Consider the following 18,333-nt stretch of genomic DNA (forward strand, 5'->3'; position numbering starts at 1 on the left):
CTGTAACTGCATAGGAGGAAAACAAGGAAGAGGGGGAGGAAGGAGGAGGATCAGTATAGCTTTATAGATTTTGAAGAAAAAAAATAATAAAGGAGAGGTTGGAATAAAAATTTGGAGCTGGTTTTGGGAAGCAATCAAATCTAAAGAAAAGGTCAAGCCACAGAAAAATACAATTTCATTTTCTCTCTCACCTGTGGATTCTATGAAATACCTTCCTAACAGGATGGTCACCACAAAATTTACAAACTAGCATTTAAGTTTCATCACTAAGTCAAGCTCGATCCTTTACAACTGCAATTAATTTGTTCAACAATTTGGTACCTGATACTTGGTACTTGGCATTACTAGAATCTATGTCTTATAAAATTTGTATTTAAATTCACATATACTTAAAGGGTAATAGTTTCTTTTTCTTTGGATTTCAGTGGCAATCTTTCCTAAAACAATGACTCTTAAGCATGTGACTTTGTGTTGAACCAGTGAGTCATGAGGTATAATCAAACAATAACTTTTTTCTCCCTTTCCTATACCTGGTATAATCTTTATGAGGTTACTTCTTTTCCTGCCACCTCAGATAAAATCTCCAACAAATAACAAAAAGTTCTCTGGGCCCTTTAGTCTCAAACATAACTTCAGGTCAGCAAACTAAAATGTCTGTTCCCATGTATAGTTACAAACACTGGAGGCTGTTTCATGCAAAGCTTCTTTCCGCCTCCCCTAGTGGGGAAGGGACAAGACCGACTTCTCTCTTACCCAGACTATGGCTTCTCTTCCTTCATCCCCTTCTTGGCCGCTTCTGCGTCCCCCAGGACTGAAGAGAAGAGGGAAAAGCAGAACATGGAGGGGACAGGGACAATGGTCTTACTGACGGCACCTTTCTGGCAGTGATCCTCTGACTGGGTCAGATCTTTAAAACTGTCTCCTGGATGCTTACTCAGGTTCTCCAACAATTTCCCAACTTCCCTGGGTGAGAGCCCCTCTTTGCTGGTAGCTCACATTTTCCTCTCTGTCCAGGTACCCTGCATCTCCCCACACTTACAGGCAGCCCTCTTTAGTAGCATCCAGCGGAACTCCAGGCCAGCTCTGGCCCCTGGCTCATATTTGGACATTGGGAAACATACTCTCTTGACCTGTCACTGGTGGGGGTAGAGTATTTCTCAATCACAGGCCTCTTTATTTAACTTCCCAGCAAGCAAGCTTAAACCAGAGCCATTCAGTCCTCTTTAGATTCATCACATGCCAGCCCACTCAGCCCCTTACACTGTGTGGGATACATATCAGATATCCAAGCAATCTCCGTGAAACTTCTTTGGCTGGGCTTGGGATCAGGAAAAAGGATCCTTTCTCTCATGCTGTAGGGGCAGGGGAGTAGTGGGGAGATCTGAAGCAGAATTATCTGCTCTCAGACCTCCAACCTCTTCAAGGGACCAGGGGGCCATGGGGTACAAAACTACTATCTGACTTTGAAATGTGGGGGCAATGGTTCCACTGTTCTGAGTTCTTAACTGAAGGTGGAATTTGAAATTGTTCATATTAATACATCTTATGGAATGGTTCTTTCATCGGTTGCCAAATTCATTCATGGTAAAGCCAAAAGTTTTTCTGTTTTTGCTGTATTACATAGAAATAAGTGGAACATTCTGTCACAATTACTGCCTATTTCAATGTTCTGAACATGGACTCATATCCAAATTCTGATTCAAAATTTGTGGCTTATATTTTTATTCATAGCAGTAAGGAGGCTGCCAACAGCATCAAGATATCTGTGCCCACCCTTCTGCTCCCTCCCTTAAAAAGAGGTCCCTATACGATTTTATGTTCCTCTTCAACTGAATTAACTAGAAGGAAACACAAGACTAGCATTGTTGAGTTTTCACTGCCCATTGGAAGTCTGCCTGCTGGAAGGTCATGTATACCCTCAGGTCCATCTCTTAGCAGTACTTCTGGGGACAGAAAAAAGCCATCACAGACTCGATTGGGGCTGGGGTTCAAGTTCACTGGGTTTTCATCATGTCCTCAGTTGACTGTTAAGCAGCTCTCCTTTTTTTTTATTTAACCCCTCTTCTCTCTCCTGTTTTCTTAGTCTTGAAAAGCTTAATTAGACACTGCCAGTGTAAGCACATCTTATACAGAGCCAAGTGCTAACAGTTTACTGAAACCCTTTGATAAATACAAGACACACTTAAAAGCAGCAAAATTTTAGTGCTTTGTTGCCCAAGATACAATTACCTCCAGAGAATCCCAGAAACTCCTAGAATATACATGCTGGGGCATCCTTTGCCCCTATATACTCTTAAAGTTGAAGTTCAAATTAGCTCACAACAGTGAAAGAGGGAGAAGGTCCCAAGCCAAATCCCAAGTAGAATCTTGGACTGAACTTAGTCCGAAGCCTGGCATTTTCAAACAATCTCTCTAAATGTTTGTAGATAATTGATGTAATTATATTGGTACATATATTTTTCCATCTCAATAACAAAGCCACAAAAGTCTTTGTTTCACAGACAAATCTTCAATGTTACAAAAGAAAAATAGGATGCCCATATAAACTCACAAATTCCAAATAGGGGCATGACTCTGATTTTTCTCTCCAGAGTCGGTAAGAACACATTCCAGATAAAGAAAAAGGGAGGCACAGAGCTCTCCTTTGCCAACTCCCTTCCTCCACTCAAACATGAGTTTTATTCAGACACAAGATGCTTTCATAGCCAAGTCTCCATACCGCTTTGATATTTTGATCCCAATTGAATATGACTGATCACAGCTCTCAGCATACATTTGTGGGCAGACTTTTGCTCGCACACACAGTACATATATCTTTGATCAGGACCAGCTGAAAACACTGGCCTAAGTAGGCAGACTTGGCAGAACACTGAACCTTGGCTATTCTATTAAGGCTAAGGGGTTCACCCTACTTTCTAGAAGTATTTTGCTCATGGAATGAATTCAATATAACTTTCTATAAGGAAAATAGAATGAAAACAACTAAAATAATTTCTGCTCCTTTTTGATTATAGCAAAATAGACTGAACACAAAGTATGGTTGACAAACTCAAGCTTATGATCATACCAGGAACCATAAACCATGAATGCCAAGTAAACACAAAGTTAAGTGTCAGAGTCAAATAAAACATGCATCAAATTTAATGATATGAATTTAATGATATGCATAATCACAGAAATTGCTCTCTGGGAAGAGAGGCAAAAGAGAAATTTTACCAACCTCACAAATCAGCTACTCTGATGGCCACACATCCTTTTTAATCCTACTCCATCCCCAAAGGGCAAAGGCCCTACTAGGCCCAGGGACCTACTAGGACCTACTAGGCCCTACTAGGCCCAGGGACCACAAATACTCATTTGCTCTCTCCACTCCTTCTACAGGCCACAAACATAGGCTAGGAAGTGTGACCGAAAGAAGGGCCTCCTTGAAACTCCCTGGTGATCCAATGGTTACGACTCCACACTTCCACTGAAGGGAGCACAGGTTTGATCCCTCATTGGGGAGCTAAGATCCTGCGAGTCTTCTGGCATGGCCATGGGGAAAAAAAAATCCCAAACAAATGAAAAGAAAGATCTCCCTGCATAATTCTTGCTCAGAGGCTCAAAGAAGCCATTAAGAGCTTCCAGAAACATGTCTTTCCTTGTCATAATTCTAGCATCTAACACAGTGGATTCAACTTGTAAAACAGATAATCTCCCTGGTGCTTGTGTCATGAGACAAGGGAGAAGACTGGCATGGTGGTGGTGAGTCTTAGAAATGTTCCTCCTAGTGAATGCTAGTTAAGTGGTTTGCTTTCCTAACATCTAGAACTCAAAGAAATGGTTGCTTTAAGGAATATGAAGGCATCTTGCTAGTGAGAAAGTTAAAGTTAGAAAAGATGTCCTTTAAAAAGTCCATTTATTGTTCAAAAACAGGCCTTACTTTCATCACAAGGAAAAACACATTTTCCTTCTTTCTTATCTATATGAGATGATGGATGTTAACTAAGTTTATTACGGTATTCATTTCACTACATATGTAAGTCAAGCCACTATGCTGTATGCACTAAAATATACAGTGCTGCAGGTCAAGTATGTATACAATTGCCAAGAATCATTATCACTTTGCAAATCACACAGTGTTGATCGAATGAAGAGGATAATTTCATTATCATATACAACTTGTGAAACTTTCTGTAGACAGAAAATCTTTTCACTGGATAACAGAAATAATGGCCCTGAAATGACTTTCTGAAAAATGAAAATAACATGCAATATATTATTTACATAGAAACGAGGTGTTACAGGATAATCATTCTCTGAGTTACTACACAATGAGATTAAAGATGAACTCATCAAAGTACTTTTCAGTTCAGTTCAGTTGCTCAGTCATGTCCAACTCTTTGCAACCCCATGGACCACAGCACTCCAGGCCTCCCTGTCCATCAACAACTCCGGTAGCCTATTCAAACTCATGTCCATTGAGTCGGTGATGCCATCCAACCATCTCATCCTCTGTCGTCCCCTTATCCTCCTGCCCTCAATCTTTCCCAGCATCAGGGTCTTTTCCAATGAGTCAACTCTTCACATGAGGTGGCCAAAGTATTGGAGTTTCAGCCTCAACATCAGTCTTTCCAATGAGCACTCAGGACTGATCTCCTTTAGGATGGAATGGTTGGACCTCCTTGCAGTCAAAGGGACTCTCAAGAGTCTTCTCCAACAAACACCACAGTTCAAAAGCATAAATTCTTTGGCGCTCAGCTTTCTTTATAGTCCAACTCTCACATCCATACATGACCACAGGAAAAACCATAGCCTTGACTAGACGGACCTTTGTTGGCAAAGTAATGTCTCTGCTTTTGAATATGCTGTCTTGGTTGGTCATAACTTTTCTTCCAAGGAGTAAGCGTCTTTTAATTTCATGGCTGCAATCACAATCTGCAGTGATTTTGGAGCCCCCCAAAATAAAGTCAGTCACTGTTTCCACTGTTTCCCCACCTATTTGCCATGAAGTGATGGGACTGGATGCCTTGATCTTAGCTTTCTGAATGTTGAGCTTTAAGCCAAGTTTTTCACTCTCCTCTTTCACTTTCATCAAGAGTTTCTTTAATTCTTCTTCACTTTCTGTCATAAGGGTGGTGTCATCTGCATATCTGAGGTTATTGATATTTCTCCCAGTAATCTTGATTCCAGCTTGTGCTTTATCCAGTCCAGAATTTCTCATGATGTACTCTGCATATAAGTTAAATAAGCAGGGTGACAATATACAGCCTTGACATACTCGTTTTCCTATTTGGAACAAGTCTGTTGTTCCATGTCCAGTTCTAACTGTTGCTTCCTGACCTGCATACAGATTTCTCAAGAGGCAGGTCAGGTGGTCTGGTATTCTCATCTCTTTGAGAATTTTCCACAGTTTGTTGTGATCCACACAGTCAAAGGCTTTGGCATAGTCAATAAAGCAGAAATAGATGCTTTTTTTCGAACACTCTTACTTTTTTGATGATCCAGTGGATATTGGCAATTTGATCTCTGGTTCCTCTGCCTTTTCTAAAACCAGCTTGAACATTTGGAAGTTCACGGTTCACGTATTGCTGAAGCCTGACTTAGAGAATTTTGAGCATTACTTTACCAGTGTGTGAGATGAGTGCAACTGTGCAGTAATTTGAGCATTCTTTAGCAATGCCTTTCTTTGGGACTGGAATGAAAACTTACCTTTTTCAGTCCTGTGGCCACTGCTGAGTTTTCCAAATTTTCTGGCATACTGAGTGCAGCACTTTCGCAGCATCATCTTTCAGGATTTGAAATAACTCAACTGGAATTCCATCACTTCCACTTGCTTTGTTTGTAGTGATGCTTCCTAAGGCCCACTTGACTTCACATCCCAGGATGTCTGGTTCTAGGTGAGTGATCACACCATCGTGATAATCTGGGTCGTGAAGATCATTTTCTGTACAGTTCTGTGTATTCCTGCCACCTCTTTTTAATATCTTCTGCTTCTGTTAAGTCCATACCATCTCTGTCCTTTATTGAGCCCATCTTTGCATGAAATGTTACCTTGGTATCTCTAATTTTCTTTTTCTAGTCTTTTCCATTCCACTGTTTTCCTCTATTTCTTTGCACTGATCACTGAGGAAGGCTTTCTTATCTCTCCTTGTTATTCTTTGGAACTCTGCATTAAATGGGTATATCTTTCCTCTTCTCCTTTGCTTTTTGCTTCGCTTCTTTTCACAGCTATTTGTAAGACCTCCTCAGACAGCCATTTTGCTTTCTTGCATTTCTTTTTCTTGGGGAAGGTCTTGATCCCTGTCTCCTGTACAATGTCACGAACCTCTGTGCATAGTTCTTTAAAATAGCACAAAGTACTTTAAAATAGCACAAACTATCAAGATTATAATAACAAACTCTGAAATAAAAGTTCATATGTCCAACGATGACAGATGGTTTTCATAGAGAAAACCAATGAAAGACAGCTATGTGTTAAGCACACTTTGGAATGAAGGTTCATATGAATAGTTACAGTAGTAGACCTTTATTCTGCCACTGATTAACACACACACACACACACACACACACTTTGTGAGGAGCCTTTCTTTTGTGGGATCTAAAAGATCCTATTTGCTGACAGGTCTAGATCAACTTCTACGACTGGTATTAGAAGGAAGAAGTGACTGCCTTAAGTCCTACAAAGATTTTGTCCTATGTCAAAAAGCCTTGGGTGGTGGTAGAGCTTTGACCAACAAAGTGGTAAAAAAAAAAAGAAAAAATTTTAAATCAAGGTTCCTGATCATGGCTCCACTGTCTCCACTGACCAGAGCTATGACTTTGGACAACCCAGTAAATCCTCCTGTGATTTGGTTTGCTCACCTGTAAGATAAGAGATTGCCCCTTGGCCACTTAAGATTCTACTCTAAATTCAATTTAATTTAGAAATTAATCAAAATCACTGGCTTCCTACATCTTCCTATGGAACTGGGTGGTTTTAAAATATGTCCACAAATTCTCTGATACTCGTCCCTATGGAAGGTGGAGTCAATGCTTCACCTTTCTGGATTTTGTGACTGCAGCAATGAGCAGATGCAACAAAACACGAACTTCAGGGCTAAACCATTAAAAGTAATACGGTCTCTTCCTTTCACTTGCTACAACTCTTGCTCACACTCTCTCCTAGGGCAGACGCCTTGGGCAACGTGAGCACCATACAAAACAACCACTTATTCTGGAAACACCATGCTAGAGAAAACCACATAGAGAGAGAGAAAGGCCAAGGAACGTCAACAATGTGAACCTTCCTACCCAGGTGACTGACAAGTGAGAAAAGAAGCCTTTGAAATTATGCCAGCCCCAGACACCGTCTGTAACCTCACAGGATATTAACTAGAACTGCTCAGCTAAGTCACCCGTGAATTCCTGACCAGAAACAGAGATAATAAGTGATAAATGTTGTTTTAAGTCACTAACTTTTTAGGGTGATTTGTTATGCAGACACAGTAACTGGAAAAGGAATAATGATAGAATTACACTGGAGAGAGAAAACATGCCACCTCCAAAGTCAAGCAAGGAAATCTTTAGCATCTACAAGAACCTCAGAAAAAGAAGACTTGGAAGTCTGCAGGAATGACGAAGACAGGTAAAATTCACCAATAAACAATACAAAAGTCAACAGTAGAATAATCACCTCTTCATTTTCAAACTGGGTGGTCTTCATGAACAGTTTCCCACAATCACAGTTAACAGAAATGTAGTAAGAATGACCCTAAGTGGAACCATCTGAAACCAGCAGCAAGGCCAAAGGTAAAGCACCTTGCTGTGGCATCTTTGAGTCATTTCCATGTAGGAGCTCACACTATTGCTCTCAGGCTTTCTGCCTTATGCCTTTCTCAATAAACTGCACAGTTGATAAGGGGCAAGTATTTCCCCAAACATATTTCAAGTAACTCTGAAAAGTAGAACTTCTCCTTCAAAAGAACAAGGAAAAGAGATGGAGTCCAGTAAGGAAGGTGACACCGATCACTGGATCAGAAAGTGAGCCTGGGATACCCCATGTATCCTGGTGAGGCTGAACCAAGGGTGATGATCAGAAGATGCCAAATGGTAGCCTGCAGGCAGGATTCAGCCACAAACCCATATTTTTTTCTTTCTAGCCCACCCAGTGTTTTCAAAACAGGAAATTCCACATAAAAAGCCTAGATTGGTAGTTTCTCCTGAAACATGGGAATTCTAGCAAACCTGGGTTTGCAGTACCACCTGGTTTCCATCAGCTACTGCTGACTAGCTGTTTCTCCCCTTAAACAGAGCTTGCCCTCTCTATTTGCCACAGTTCCCACCACCCCCTATTATTCCATACGTGGGTTCACTTCACTTGTTTATTTTATATTTTTGTCCCTGTAGACATCTGAGTTTGCATCTGGTAACCTATACCAACAGAGGAATTTCAGACTCCAAATTAAGTGTTTCTTGATCACTATAGGTTTGAAATGAGGGCTGGTTTAAAAATTTCAGTAAATTCTGCTGTTATACTCTTGCCAATTTCTTTCCCTAAACTATAGATGCAGGACTATGACAAACCCACTGCCTAATGGTTATGTAAGTCATCTTATGACACATGTTATCAAATACTGGGGTGCTAAGCATGACTCTGGAAATATATACTGCTTCTCTGATACACCCAAAGTATCTTCAAAATAGAAACTGTGTCTGTACCAGAGTCTAACATTCCTAGTCCAAGTTAATGTGGAAACAAATCAATTGTTAGTTAGCTCTGAGATTAGAATATGGAACAAAGAGAGCTACATATTATAAAGGGAAACAATTTAATCACTTGCCAAAAATTGCCTGATCAATTTAATCCAGGTGATTTCTAGTGGGGGCTGAATTAGGCAGTAAGGGTCTTTGTTGAGAGATTCAGACCAGCTTTTTCAGGCTTGGGTATATGTGTGTATATGTTAGAGAAAACAAATCAAAACCGCTCACCAATTCCAGACACTGTCTGTGGCCATAGGCAGCAGCATAATGTATGCTATTATAGCCTTCCTTGTCCCGGATAGATGGATTTGCATCATGTTGAAGCAGAAATTCTAGACATCTGTAAATATAAAGATGAGATGTTATTTCAGAAAATATCCCTAGACCAAAAGGGATAATCAATGTTAATGTTCTCTTACTATGAATGTGCCACAAAGAGCTTTGTGAGTTGAAGTGTTTCTTTAAAGATTCTACAGCAATTAGGGCTTATATATTGGATGTTTTATGTCTATTTTGTGCATCTATCTTTATCTCAGCTTAAAATAGCCATTCTAGAATTCAGGAAAGGTTTTAGGAACTAGAAGAAGGTCAAAGTTGCTCAGTCGTGTCTGACTCTTTATGACCCCATGGACTATACAGTCCATGGAATTCTCCAGGCCAGAATACTGGAGTGGGTTGCCGTTCCCTTCTCAAGGGCATCTTCCCAACCCAGGGATGGAACCCGGGTCTCCCAAATTGCAGGCAGATTCTTTACCTGCTGAGCCACCAGGGAAGTCTAGGAACTAGAGGGAGGAACTTAGGAACTAGAGGATAATTAAATATTTTTCCCCTTTTCATCTTAAGGTACAGGACTGGCTTGTCATCAAGATTACTAAATAATAAGTTTTAGAGCTCCATGTTCAAAAGATAAGTTTTCAGCATAATAAAGAAGTAGTCAAGGCATTGCAAAGGGATAAACCTCAAAAGAGGTGGGTTGATTTTTTAACCTTGCTACTGGAGACTCTGAGGTCAAAAGGTTGGAAAATGAAAGTTTAAAAGAGTAAGAAAACAATAACAGAAAAGAACCTAAGAATAGCCAAAACAATAAAAAGACATAAGGACTGGGCCAACATTTAAAAAATATAAAAGATGAATTCAGTCACCACCTCTGAAGAGGCCGACACTGTACCACTAGGAATACAGGCTAGAGTAAAATGATAAATAATAAATTTTAAAAGCCTTTTCTGGCACAGTTGTAACTCTTCTGGAAAAAAAAAAAATCTTTGCAATAGGTCAGAGGAAGGGGTGTAGTACCGCTTTTGCTGAAGAGCCGGGACGCAAGGGACGTGATGTGTTCTACTCAGGGCCTGCTGCAAATGGGACAGCCCTGCTGGTCAAAGAGGGAAGAGCGCCGCGATATATTATTTATATCAGCTACATTTCTTGACACAGGGACAAACATGTCCTTTTCAAGGCCAGGCTGGCTCAAATTCATACTGAAATCAAAACTGCAAGATTCTAAATAGAAGCTTGTATATTAAATAAGACCTCCCAATAGAAAATTTCTATTTCTCAGAAACCTTAAAATGACATTATCTATCTTTCGGTATAAGCAAAAGGAGTAAATAAATCACACATAGAGACAGATATTAAAACAGACATTTTAATTTTTAAAAAACTTGATGAAAGATGAATTTTTTTAACTAAATACCTACATGCCACATGGTTCATCCATAAAATGCTCTGTAATAAATCAAACTATTATTGGATACCTGATATATCATGCTGTATTTGGTGATTTGTACCTTAAAAGGAAGTCTTTTTTTTTTTTAATTTTCATAATGAAATACCCATGGACTGAATCCCAGGTGTGACTCATTTTAAACTGAATTTGGCTCTTGAAATAAAATCACTCAATAGGGATAGCTGTCTGTGGACACAAAATTCCCAGCTTCTGAAAGGATTATATTCTAAAAAATCAGTTGATAAATTTAACATGTAATTTGGAAAACACTGGGGATTATACCCAAAGAGCTATTTAATGCAGAACATAGCTGAACTGTAACTGTCAACTCTGCTGTGCTTAGTCACTCAGTCATGTTTGATTCTTTGCGACCCCATGGACCGTAGCCTACCAGGCTCCTCTGTCCATGGGAATTCTCCAGGCAAGAATACTGGAGTGGGTTGCCATGCCCTCCTCCAGGGAATCTACCCAACCCAAGGATCGAACCCAGGTCCCCCACATTGCAGGCAGATTCTTTACCGTCTAAGCCACTAGGGAAGCCCATAATTGCCAAAAGTACTATTAGAAATAACAACAGAATTACAGAATGTGAATATTCTCCACATTTTTCCTAAGGGAAATGAAATCCACTTTTAACTGGGAATGCTTGTCTTTTTCACCACCCAGGGCCCTGCTAAGTTGCTTCAGTCGTGTCTGACTCTGTGTGACCCCATAGATGGCAGCCCACCAGGCTCCGCCGTCCCTGGGATTCTCCAGGCAAGAACACTGGAGTGGGTTGCCATTTCCTTCTCCGATGCATGAAAGAGAAAAGTGAAGGTGAAGTCGCACAGTCGTATCCGACTCTTGGCGACCCCATGGACTGCAGCCTACTAGGCTCCTCCATCCATGGATTTTCCAGGCAAGAGTACTGGAGTGGGGTGCCATTGCCTTCTCCGCCCTGGACTAGTAATTATGGCACCTAAGCCACAAAATCAAGAGATGCACATTAGATCAAGGGTGTATTTGCACATGGAAGTAGCCTTTTATCGCATGAAAAAGCTCCCCAGTAGGCTGGTCCCTGCCTTCTCCTGCTTCTGCTCCATCCCTCTCCACCAGCTGGAAGAGGGCTGCTCTGGCCCAGCGCAAGCTTGCATTTCACTGGAGAAGGAAGCATTTACTGAGATGGCTTAAAATTTTACAGTCTTTGAATATTATTACTTTAATTTTGGAATATTAGGGCAAAACTGTGGTCATTGTGTTCTACTTACAGCTTTGTTTCCTGTGCCCACCCCAGTCACAGACAAAGTTAAGTCCCTACAACTTGCACTGGGGCCTTGCATGTGAAGGACTGAGTGCAAACTCTTAGAGCACTCCATCCACTGCTCTCACAGGGGCGGGACACACAATGTGGGCACTGGGCATTCACGTGTTCATTCATTTAACAAAGAGTTGTTGACCGCCAGCTACATGCTGGGCACTGCGCTGGGTACAGCACAACCTTCTCGCCATGACTTCCAGTCCAGGAAGGACTCTAGGAGGATGAAACATTAGAGCTTCCCAGGTATCAACAGTCCCGGGTGCTGGCACTCACTTCATCACAGTAAGAGCTGAATCTCTGTCAAGACACCAGAAAGGGGCAGGCAGGATGAAGGGGACAGAGCAGCTGTCTGCAGGTGGGGAGGGTGCTATTTGAAGTCAATGAGAGTGTGTCGGAGAGGGAGGGGAGAGTACAACTGGTGTGTTTCACACTGAAATCTCAAAACATGTATTTCTAGAATCTGCTAAATAGTCATCCCCAGGTCACAAAAGGAGAGCCTGAGGCCCTCAGAGGAGGCTTTAGTATGTCCCCTGAGGCACATGACACACGGAAGAATCAGAAATGATATTTTAGACATCGGTTCTAAAAACTGCTGCCCAATCACAGTGATGATCGCTGCAACGGTTTCAATTTTAGAAAGAGTGTGTATCTTTAGAAGAGTATGTATTGGTATGAAAACAGCCTATTTGAATGATATATTAAAAGAAGAGTTTCTTCTTCATCACAGGCAAGCCCACATCACTTCCTCAAGACTCCAAGGGAGACCCCAAAATAGTAAAGCTGGCCCACGTGGCAACCTAGAGCAGCAGACAAAGCATCAGTAACCACACCTTGTGCTTAAGCTGAGAAGAAACTTACAATGCAGCTTCCTTTTCCTTCAGCTCTCTGGCTCTTTCAAGTTCTTCCGAACTTTCATGGGCGTTTCCTAAGATAATCTTACTTCTCAGCAAAGGGAAACAAGCAAAAAAAATTACAATTAGTGGCAAAGTTGCTAATGATTTTGGTACAATTTACATCTTAAGAATTGCCCCACAACCCCAAAGAAGCAATCACTACTAATTTTTCATGGAGGATATACATGGTTCTCTCTAAGTCCATCCAGTAAATCTTTTCTCTCCTAAGGAATCAAGTTAAGAACATGTTATCCCTAAAACTTCCACCGAGGTATCAATGATTAAGGCAGCAATCATGCTGTCCACTCTTCTGTAAGTTTTCTAAACTCCCCAGGGAAAGAGAAAGTGATTTAGCTTAAAATTCCCTGACAGCTACCACATTCCTTGCTGCCTCCTTGTCAGTTGAGCATCTCATTTATCCAGGAATGGGTTCCTAAGCACCCCTCATCTACCAGAGAAATTCTGCACCATCTAGGATTCCTATTCTAGATCTTAACAGATGAAGGATACTTATTCCCCATTCTATTCCAAGTGAATAGCACAGAGCCTGACACATAATGCATGTTCAACAAATGTTTGCTGAATTAAGAACATGTGGCTGTGGGACCCTGAGGCTACATCAGACTTGCTAGTATCATATGAAGGAAAAAAAGAAGCAGTGTTTTCCAAACTGGAAATATGGATCATGATCTATGACTGAATTTTGAAATCAATTTAGTGGGTTGAAGTCAGTAGGTTTTTTTAATGAAATAAAAGATATCAAAATGCATCATACATAGCAAAAGTAAATAAGGTTTTATGAAATCTTTTTTCCATTTTCCATACATATATATAAAACATATATACATGAGTCTGTATATTAGATCGTGATATAAAGTGAGCATCAGTCACTCAGCTGTGTCTGATTCTTTGTGACCCTGTGGACTTTGGCCCACCAGGCTCCTCTGTCCATGGGTTTTCCCAGGCAAGAATATTGGAGTGAGTAGCCATTCCCTTCTCCATGGAATCTTCCCAATCCAGGGACTGAACCCCAGTCTCCTGCATTGCAGGTGGATTCTTTCTTTACCTTCTGAGCCACCAGGGAAGCCTGGTGTGTAGGTAATTATCTAGTATGTTTGAAAGCCATTGCTCTACAAGAAAGGGAGTTAGCACTGACTATATAACTCAACACATCCATATAACTCAACAGTTCTCTGAACAGGATCACCAAAAAGTATTCCTATGAAGGAGGGCCTGATCCTCAGGTCTTTGAGAATGATATCATAAGCTGTGGGCATCTCTCCCACCTTTTCCCCTAGAACTGGTGCATTTATTTTTGCTTTCCATTCCAAGCCACCTAGAATTCAAACATGATCTAACTTCCTGTCTTCTAGCTTCCGAAAGAGCACATGCCCAGGTTTGAAAAATGTCTACTTTTAAAATACTTATTTTTAAAAATAAAATACTGATGCTGTATTTGAAGACTATTGGGATTATGCATAGGTGAATATTTTTTACATATGACATATTTATTAGCAAATATAAGTTTTACAGCAAATGAAGCATGTAAGTGATGATGATGAAGACCACAGTATACGACAAATTAAATTATGACAGATTTTGAGTGAATGGAAAACCTGAACTTGACAGCTCCACTTGGCATTCAATGCAAAGAACAGAGAGGAGATGCAATTGTGCAGTGACATGTACTAATCAAATGTAAAGAGAGCAGAATGGGAAACCCGGGGTTAGGGAGGAACCAATTCAAACTCCCTCGAGTCTGGATAAGAGGGATTCTTCATTCACAGTCGCGGTGAGGCGGTATGAAGAAAACTCAACAAGCCCTCCCTCTTCCATCTCCCCCTCCTCCCATCCCTGAAGAAACAGGACAAGGCTGTTTTTACTTTCTATCCATGTCTGATGCAGCAGCATAGTGCAAAGCGGTGCGGCCCCAGTCATCAGTCTCATTCACACTGGCCCCTGTGGTCACTAATGTCTCAATACAGTGGAAATGACAATTTGCAGCTGCATAGTGCAGAGGAGTCCTGAAAAACAAACAGCAATTTATTATATCATTCAGTCTGAAAAACAGATCCCCATTATCAGCACCAGCACAGACAAGCAGTATTTGTAGGGGTGTGGAAAGATCTTCGGCTCTGAGTGTGGAGGCCAAGACATACGCCTTTCTCCAGCATACCTTATATGTTAGAACAAAGGCTGCAAAGATGGTGGCTTAGACAGGCCATCTCCTTTCTTTCCATGCCAAGTGCCTATCCTGGTTCCCATCTACATGACTGCTCATGAATGCTCCTCTGGGCTCTTGCAATACCATCCCGACTGGTCTCCTTTGCCCTAACCCAAGCTCCACGTAACTTTCAGCTGCCATGAATGAACAACTGGATTTTCTAAGGTCCAATACCTACGTATATAATCCTGTACCAAAACCTTCAGTTCTCCCCAGTGAACAAAGCCTTGATTTTTTAGTTTGAAATTGAAGACCTTCCCAAACTGGCCTTGGCCTATCTTTATAAAGTATCTCTCTTCCCAAAATGCTGTTTCCAAACAGATTAAACTGAGGTTTTTTTGATCATGTCCTCATTTCCTCTACCTTCCTCATGTTGTTTACTGGTACTGGTTCCCTGTACCAGCTAGTTCTACAGCATGACTTAGCTATGCAAAGAACAAGCAAGAAAAGTTCCAAACCATCCCAATAACCAGAGGGATTATGGGTGGTATGTGTGTGAGTGTGTGTATTTCATGTTTAAAATGTGTCTAAAGATTTATCCCAAAATGAAATGTTCAATAAATATAATAAAGAGCTCCAGATCTTGTGACCAAATTCTGTCCTGGAAGGGCTAAAGTGCTCTACTTTGCGATACAGAGAATTTTCTCAACTATATCCATGTGGAGGATTACATATTTTATATATGTAAATATTTTTATATAATATCTATGAAGTATACAATCTCCCACATGGATATAGTTATTTATATCGGAAGGAGCATAACAATTGGCACTTCTAAACAGAAGCTGAGAAAGGAGACCCTTTCCTTGTGGCCTGTGCCTACTTTGCTGGTGTTTCACTTTGCTATAAAAAGGGATTTCCTTCTGAGGATGGAATCTCCCCAGCTAGCTTCCCTGTTTACCATTTCAACATAACACGATTTCCAGATGGACCGCTCCCCACTCCTTTTATTTAGGCACTTGAAGCAGAGTTCCCTGTTTACATACCTCCCACACTTGTCCTTTTTATGGAAATCTGCTCCACTGCTTTGCAAGAGTTTTATACATTCCACATTACTAGAAAGACAGGGAAAGCATTGTTAAGATGGTAGAGGTCAATTGCTGGGCTGTCTTCAGAAAGAGCTCTTTTCTGCAGAGTGTATGCACAGATGAAATGAGGACACTAACTTTAAATTCTGCTAACACAAAAATAACCTAACACATTAGAGTAATGCCATATCATAAGGATCTAAAGTTCCTACAATTCCTTTTTCAAAGCTAATAAATCAATGCATTAAAGAGCTTGATGGAACATTTTCAATTCCATGACTAAAGAATTTAATGATTATTACATGATGAAACCTTTCAGTGATGGTTTCATCATTTATCCTAAAATTCTCTTTCAAAACCATCAAGAGTTTATGAAACAACTCCTTAAACCTATAATAATTTCATGTCACTTTTAAACAATGAGCCAGAATGGATGAGCATTACCTTTTATCACAGCAGAATGAATTCACTATAACCATTTTCGACCCAGACTCTCCTTAACGGAAAATAAACCAGCTGCATTTCCCTGTCTTGGTAATCTAGGTAAATGAATGTGTAGAACCAAGGCCGAAAATGATGTAATGGAGCGTAGTGATCTTCCAGCTTCTTTGTCATTTGCAGAAGCAATAAATCATGTTTAGTAGAGAGAAAAGGACCCATTGAAGTGAATTTTCTTATTGAAGGGCATAGAGCTAAATATTAATCCTAATAGGAGTTTCAGATATGAATCCAGAATGGTTTGTTGCCATTTTCTGTACAGGTCTGATATTTTTCAAAATGGGTGCATAAAAGGAGACATTCATCTATCATTGTTCCAAACTTGGGATGCTAAGAAATAGCCTAGGATTTACTACTTTATTATCATTTAAATAAGAAAGATGATCTCATTAATGATAAGTATAAGCAGGGCTGTCCCTGCCCCATATCCTCCCTTTACAGTCACCTTTCTCAGAGAACTAACTGCTTAAATCATAAAACTGAAAAACTTTCTGAGACTATTATGTGTATAACATGTCAATTGATATAAAACACCTGTCTCTTCCTGAATGAAGCCAAAGGATTACAGGCAGACAGATCCATGTTGTATGGATCAGGAAGCTCATATGATGGAGGGATGGGGTGAGGATAAGGAGGTTCTTTTAAAAAAAAAAAACACACCAAAAGTATGAAAATAAAACTAAATACAAGACTTTGGAAGGGACCTATACAAATAAGGGGTCCTAAAGCTTCACAGTCAATCCACCTCTGTTAAATAGGTAATGCCTTTGGTCATATACAGATTATACATGGAGCACTGCTATTCCCTAAGACTAGGAAAATGATTAAGAACCAACACCATACCCAAACGAGGCCATCTGAGGGGAGCCATGTTTGGTCAATGCATGGTCATTTATCAACAAAAAATGATCATAGTCTTAATCTAACCACTAATATGAAAAAGAGTATCTCATGAAAAACTCTCTTTACAACTTAAAAAAATAGGCAAGGATTAAATTACTTCTTGCTTATCCTTGGAGTTTTCTGGACTTTTGCTCACATTTAATCATTATTAGAACTTAAAAAATAAGTTTTGAAATAGGACTAAAATATCTTTAAATGAACATGAATTAACTCAACTTTGGATTTCCTTGATCATTAACTCTCCTTCTAGTAACAAAAGACAAAAAATTTAGGAACAAATTTCAAATTACTTTCTTTTGGTGGAAGAGGTACCAAGTAGGTACATATTCTGTAGGCTACAGACCTACAACTTAAAATAAGGAAAAAAAGAGAGAGAGAGAGAAAAGAAAACAAGAGAAAAAATATTTCCTATATGAGATGGGCTAATGATGTTTCTTTGGAAAGACAAACACATGAGCAATCTGGAAATTCAACGTATGATATTTGGTATTGGTAGAAACACTTCTTAACCATTTTATGAAAGAAGTTGCCTCTGATTCACAGATGACTTAAGTCAATTAAGATGCACTGGTAATTAGGCCACGAGAAAACAACTAAAATTGCTAACTACTCACCCTCCTGCAGCAGCAGCATGAAGGCACGTTCTTCCAAATTTATCTGGGGTGTCTATTTCAAAGCCTGCAGACAGCACGTGCTCATTACTAAACAAGGATACTATGCTATACTTTTGTCCTAGTTAAACCACAAGAAACATTGCAGAGACAGAAAAATCAGTTAGTAGAAAAACCAGAACGCAAGCCATTGTAGTCAGAAAGAGGTTGTCATGGAAACGAATGGTAACTGCTCAAGCTTGGCAATTTTATAGGAAGAACCGTGAAGTTAAGAAGAATTTATTTTCACATTCAGCCCTGGGTGAACTGCAGCCTCATATTTCAATTCCAGGATAAAAATTTATGAAACCAACTTGAGATAAGTAGGGCAATAGACAGGCAGACAGAACACATGGAGAAAGCATGGAAGGCAAAGGAGTAATCATAACATGCTAG

The 18,333-nt window shown here is 40.1% G+C and overlaps 1 protein-coding gene across 12 annotated transcripts in view; it reads right to left on the reverse strand.

The window, feature by feature from the left end:
• ANKRD44 (ankyrin repeat domain 44) overlaps nt 1-18,333 on the reverse strand; it is a 314,414-nt gene that overhangs the window by 63,122 nt on the left and 232,959 nt on the right. For 7 of the 12 annotated variants that reach the window (XM_025277926.2, XM_025277922.2, XM_044936838.1 and 4 more), the window contains 5 exons: nt 17,902-18,019; nt 15,845-15,913; nt 14,518-14,658; nt 12,600-12,683; nt 8,950-9,061 (listed from right to left, as the gene is read on the reverse strand). In XM_025277926.2, coding sequence (XP_025133711.2) covers nt 8,950-9,061; nt 12,600-12,683; nt 14,518-14,658; nt 15,845-15,913; nt 17,902-18,019 — 524 coding nt within the window. The remainder of the gene's footprint in view (nt 1-8,949; nt 9,062-12,599; nt 12,684-14,517; nt 14,659-15,844; nt 15,914-17,901; nt 18,020-18,333) is intronic. The other 5 variants (XM_006078152.3, XM_044936824.1, XM_044936837.1 and 2 more) reach the window with 3 other exon arrangements.

The sequence above is a fragment of the Bubalus bubalis genome, chromosome 2 (genome assembly GCF_019923935.1).
Source record: "Bubalus bubalis isolate 160015118507 breed Murrah chromosome 2, NDDB_SH_1, whole genome shotgun sequence".
Lineage (NCBI taxonomy): Eukaryota > Metazoa > Chordata > Mammalia > Artiodactyla > Bovidae > Bubalus > Bubalus bubalis.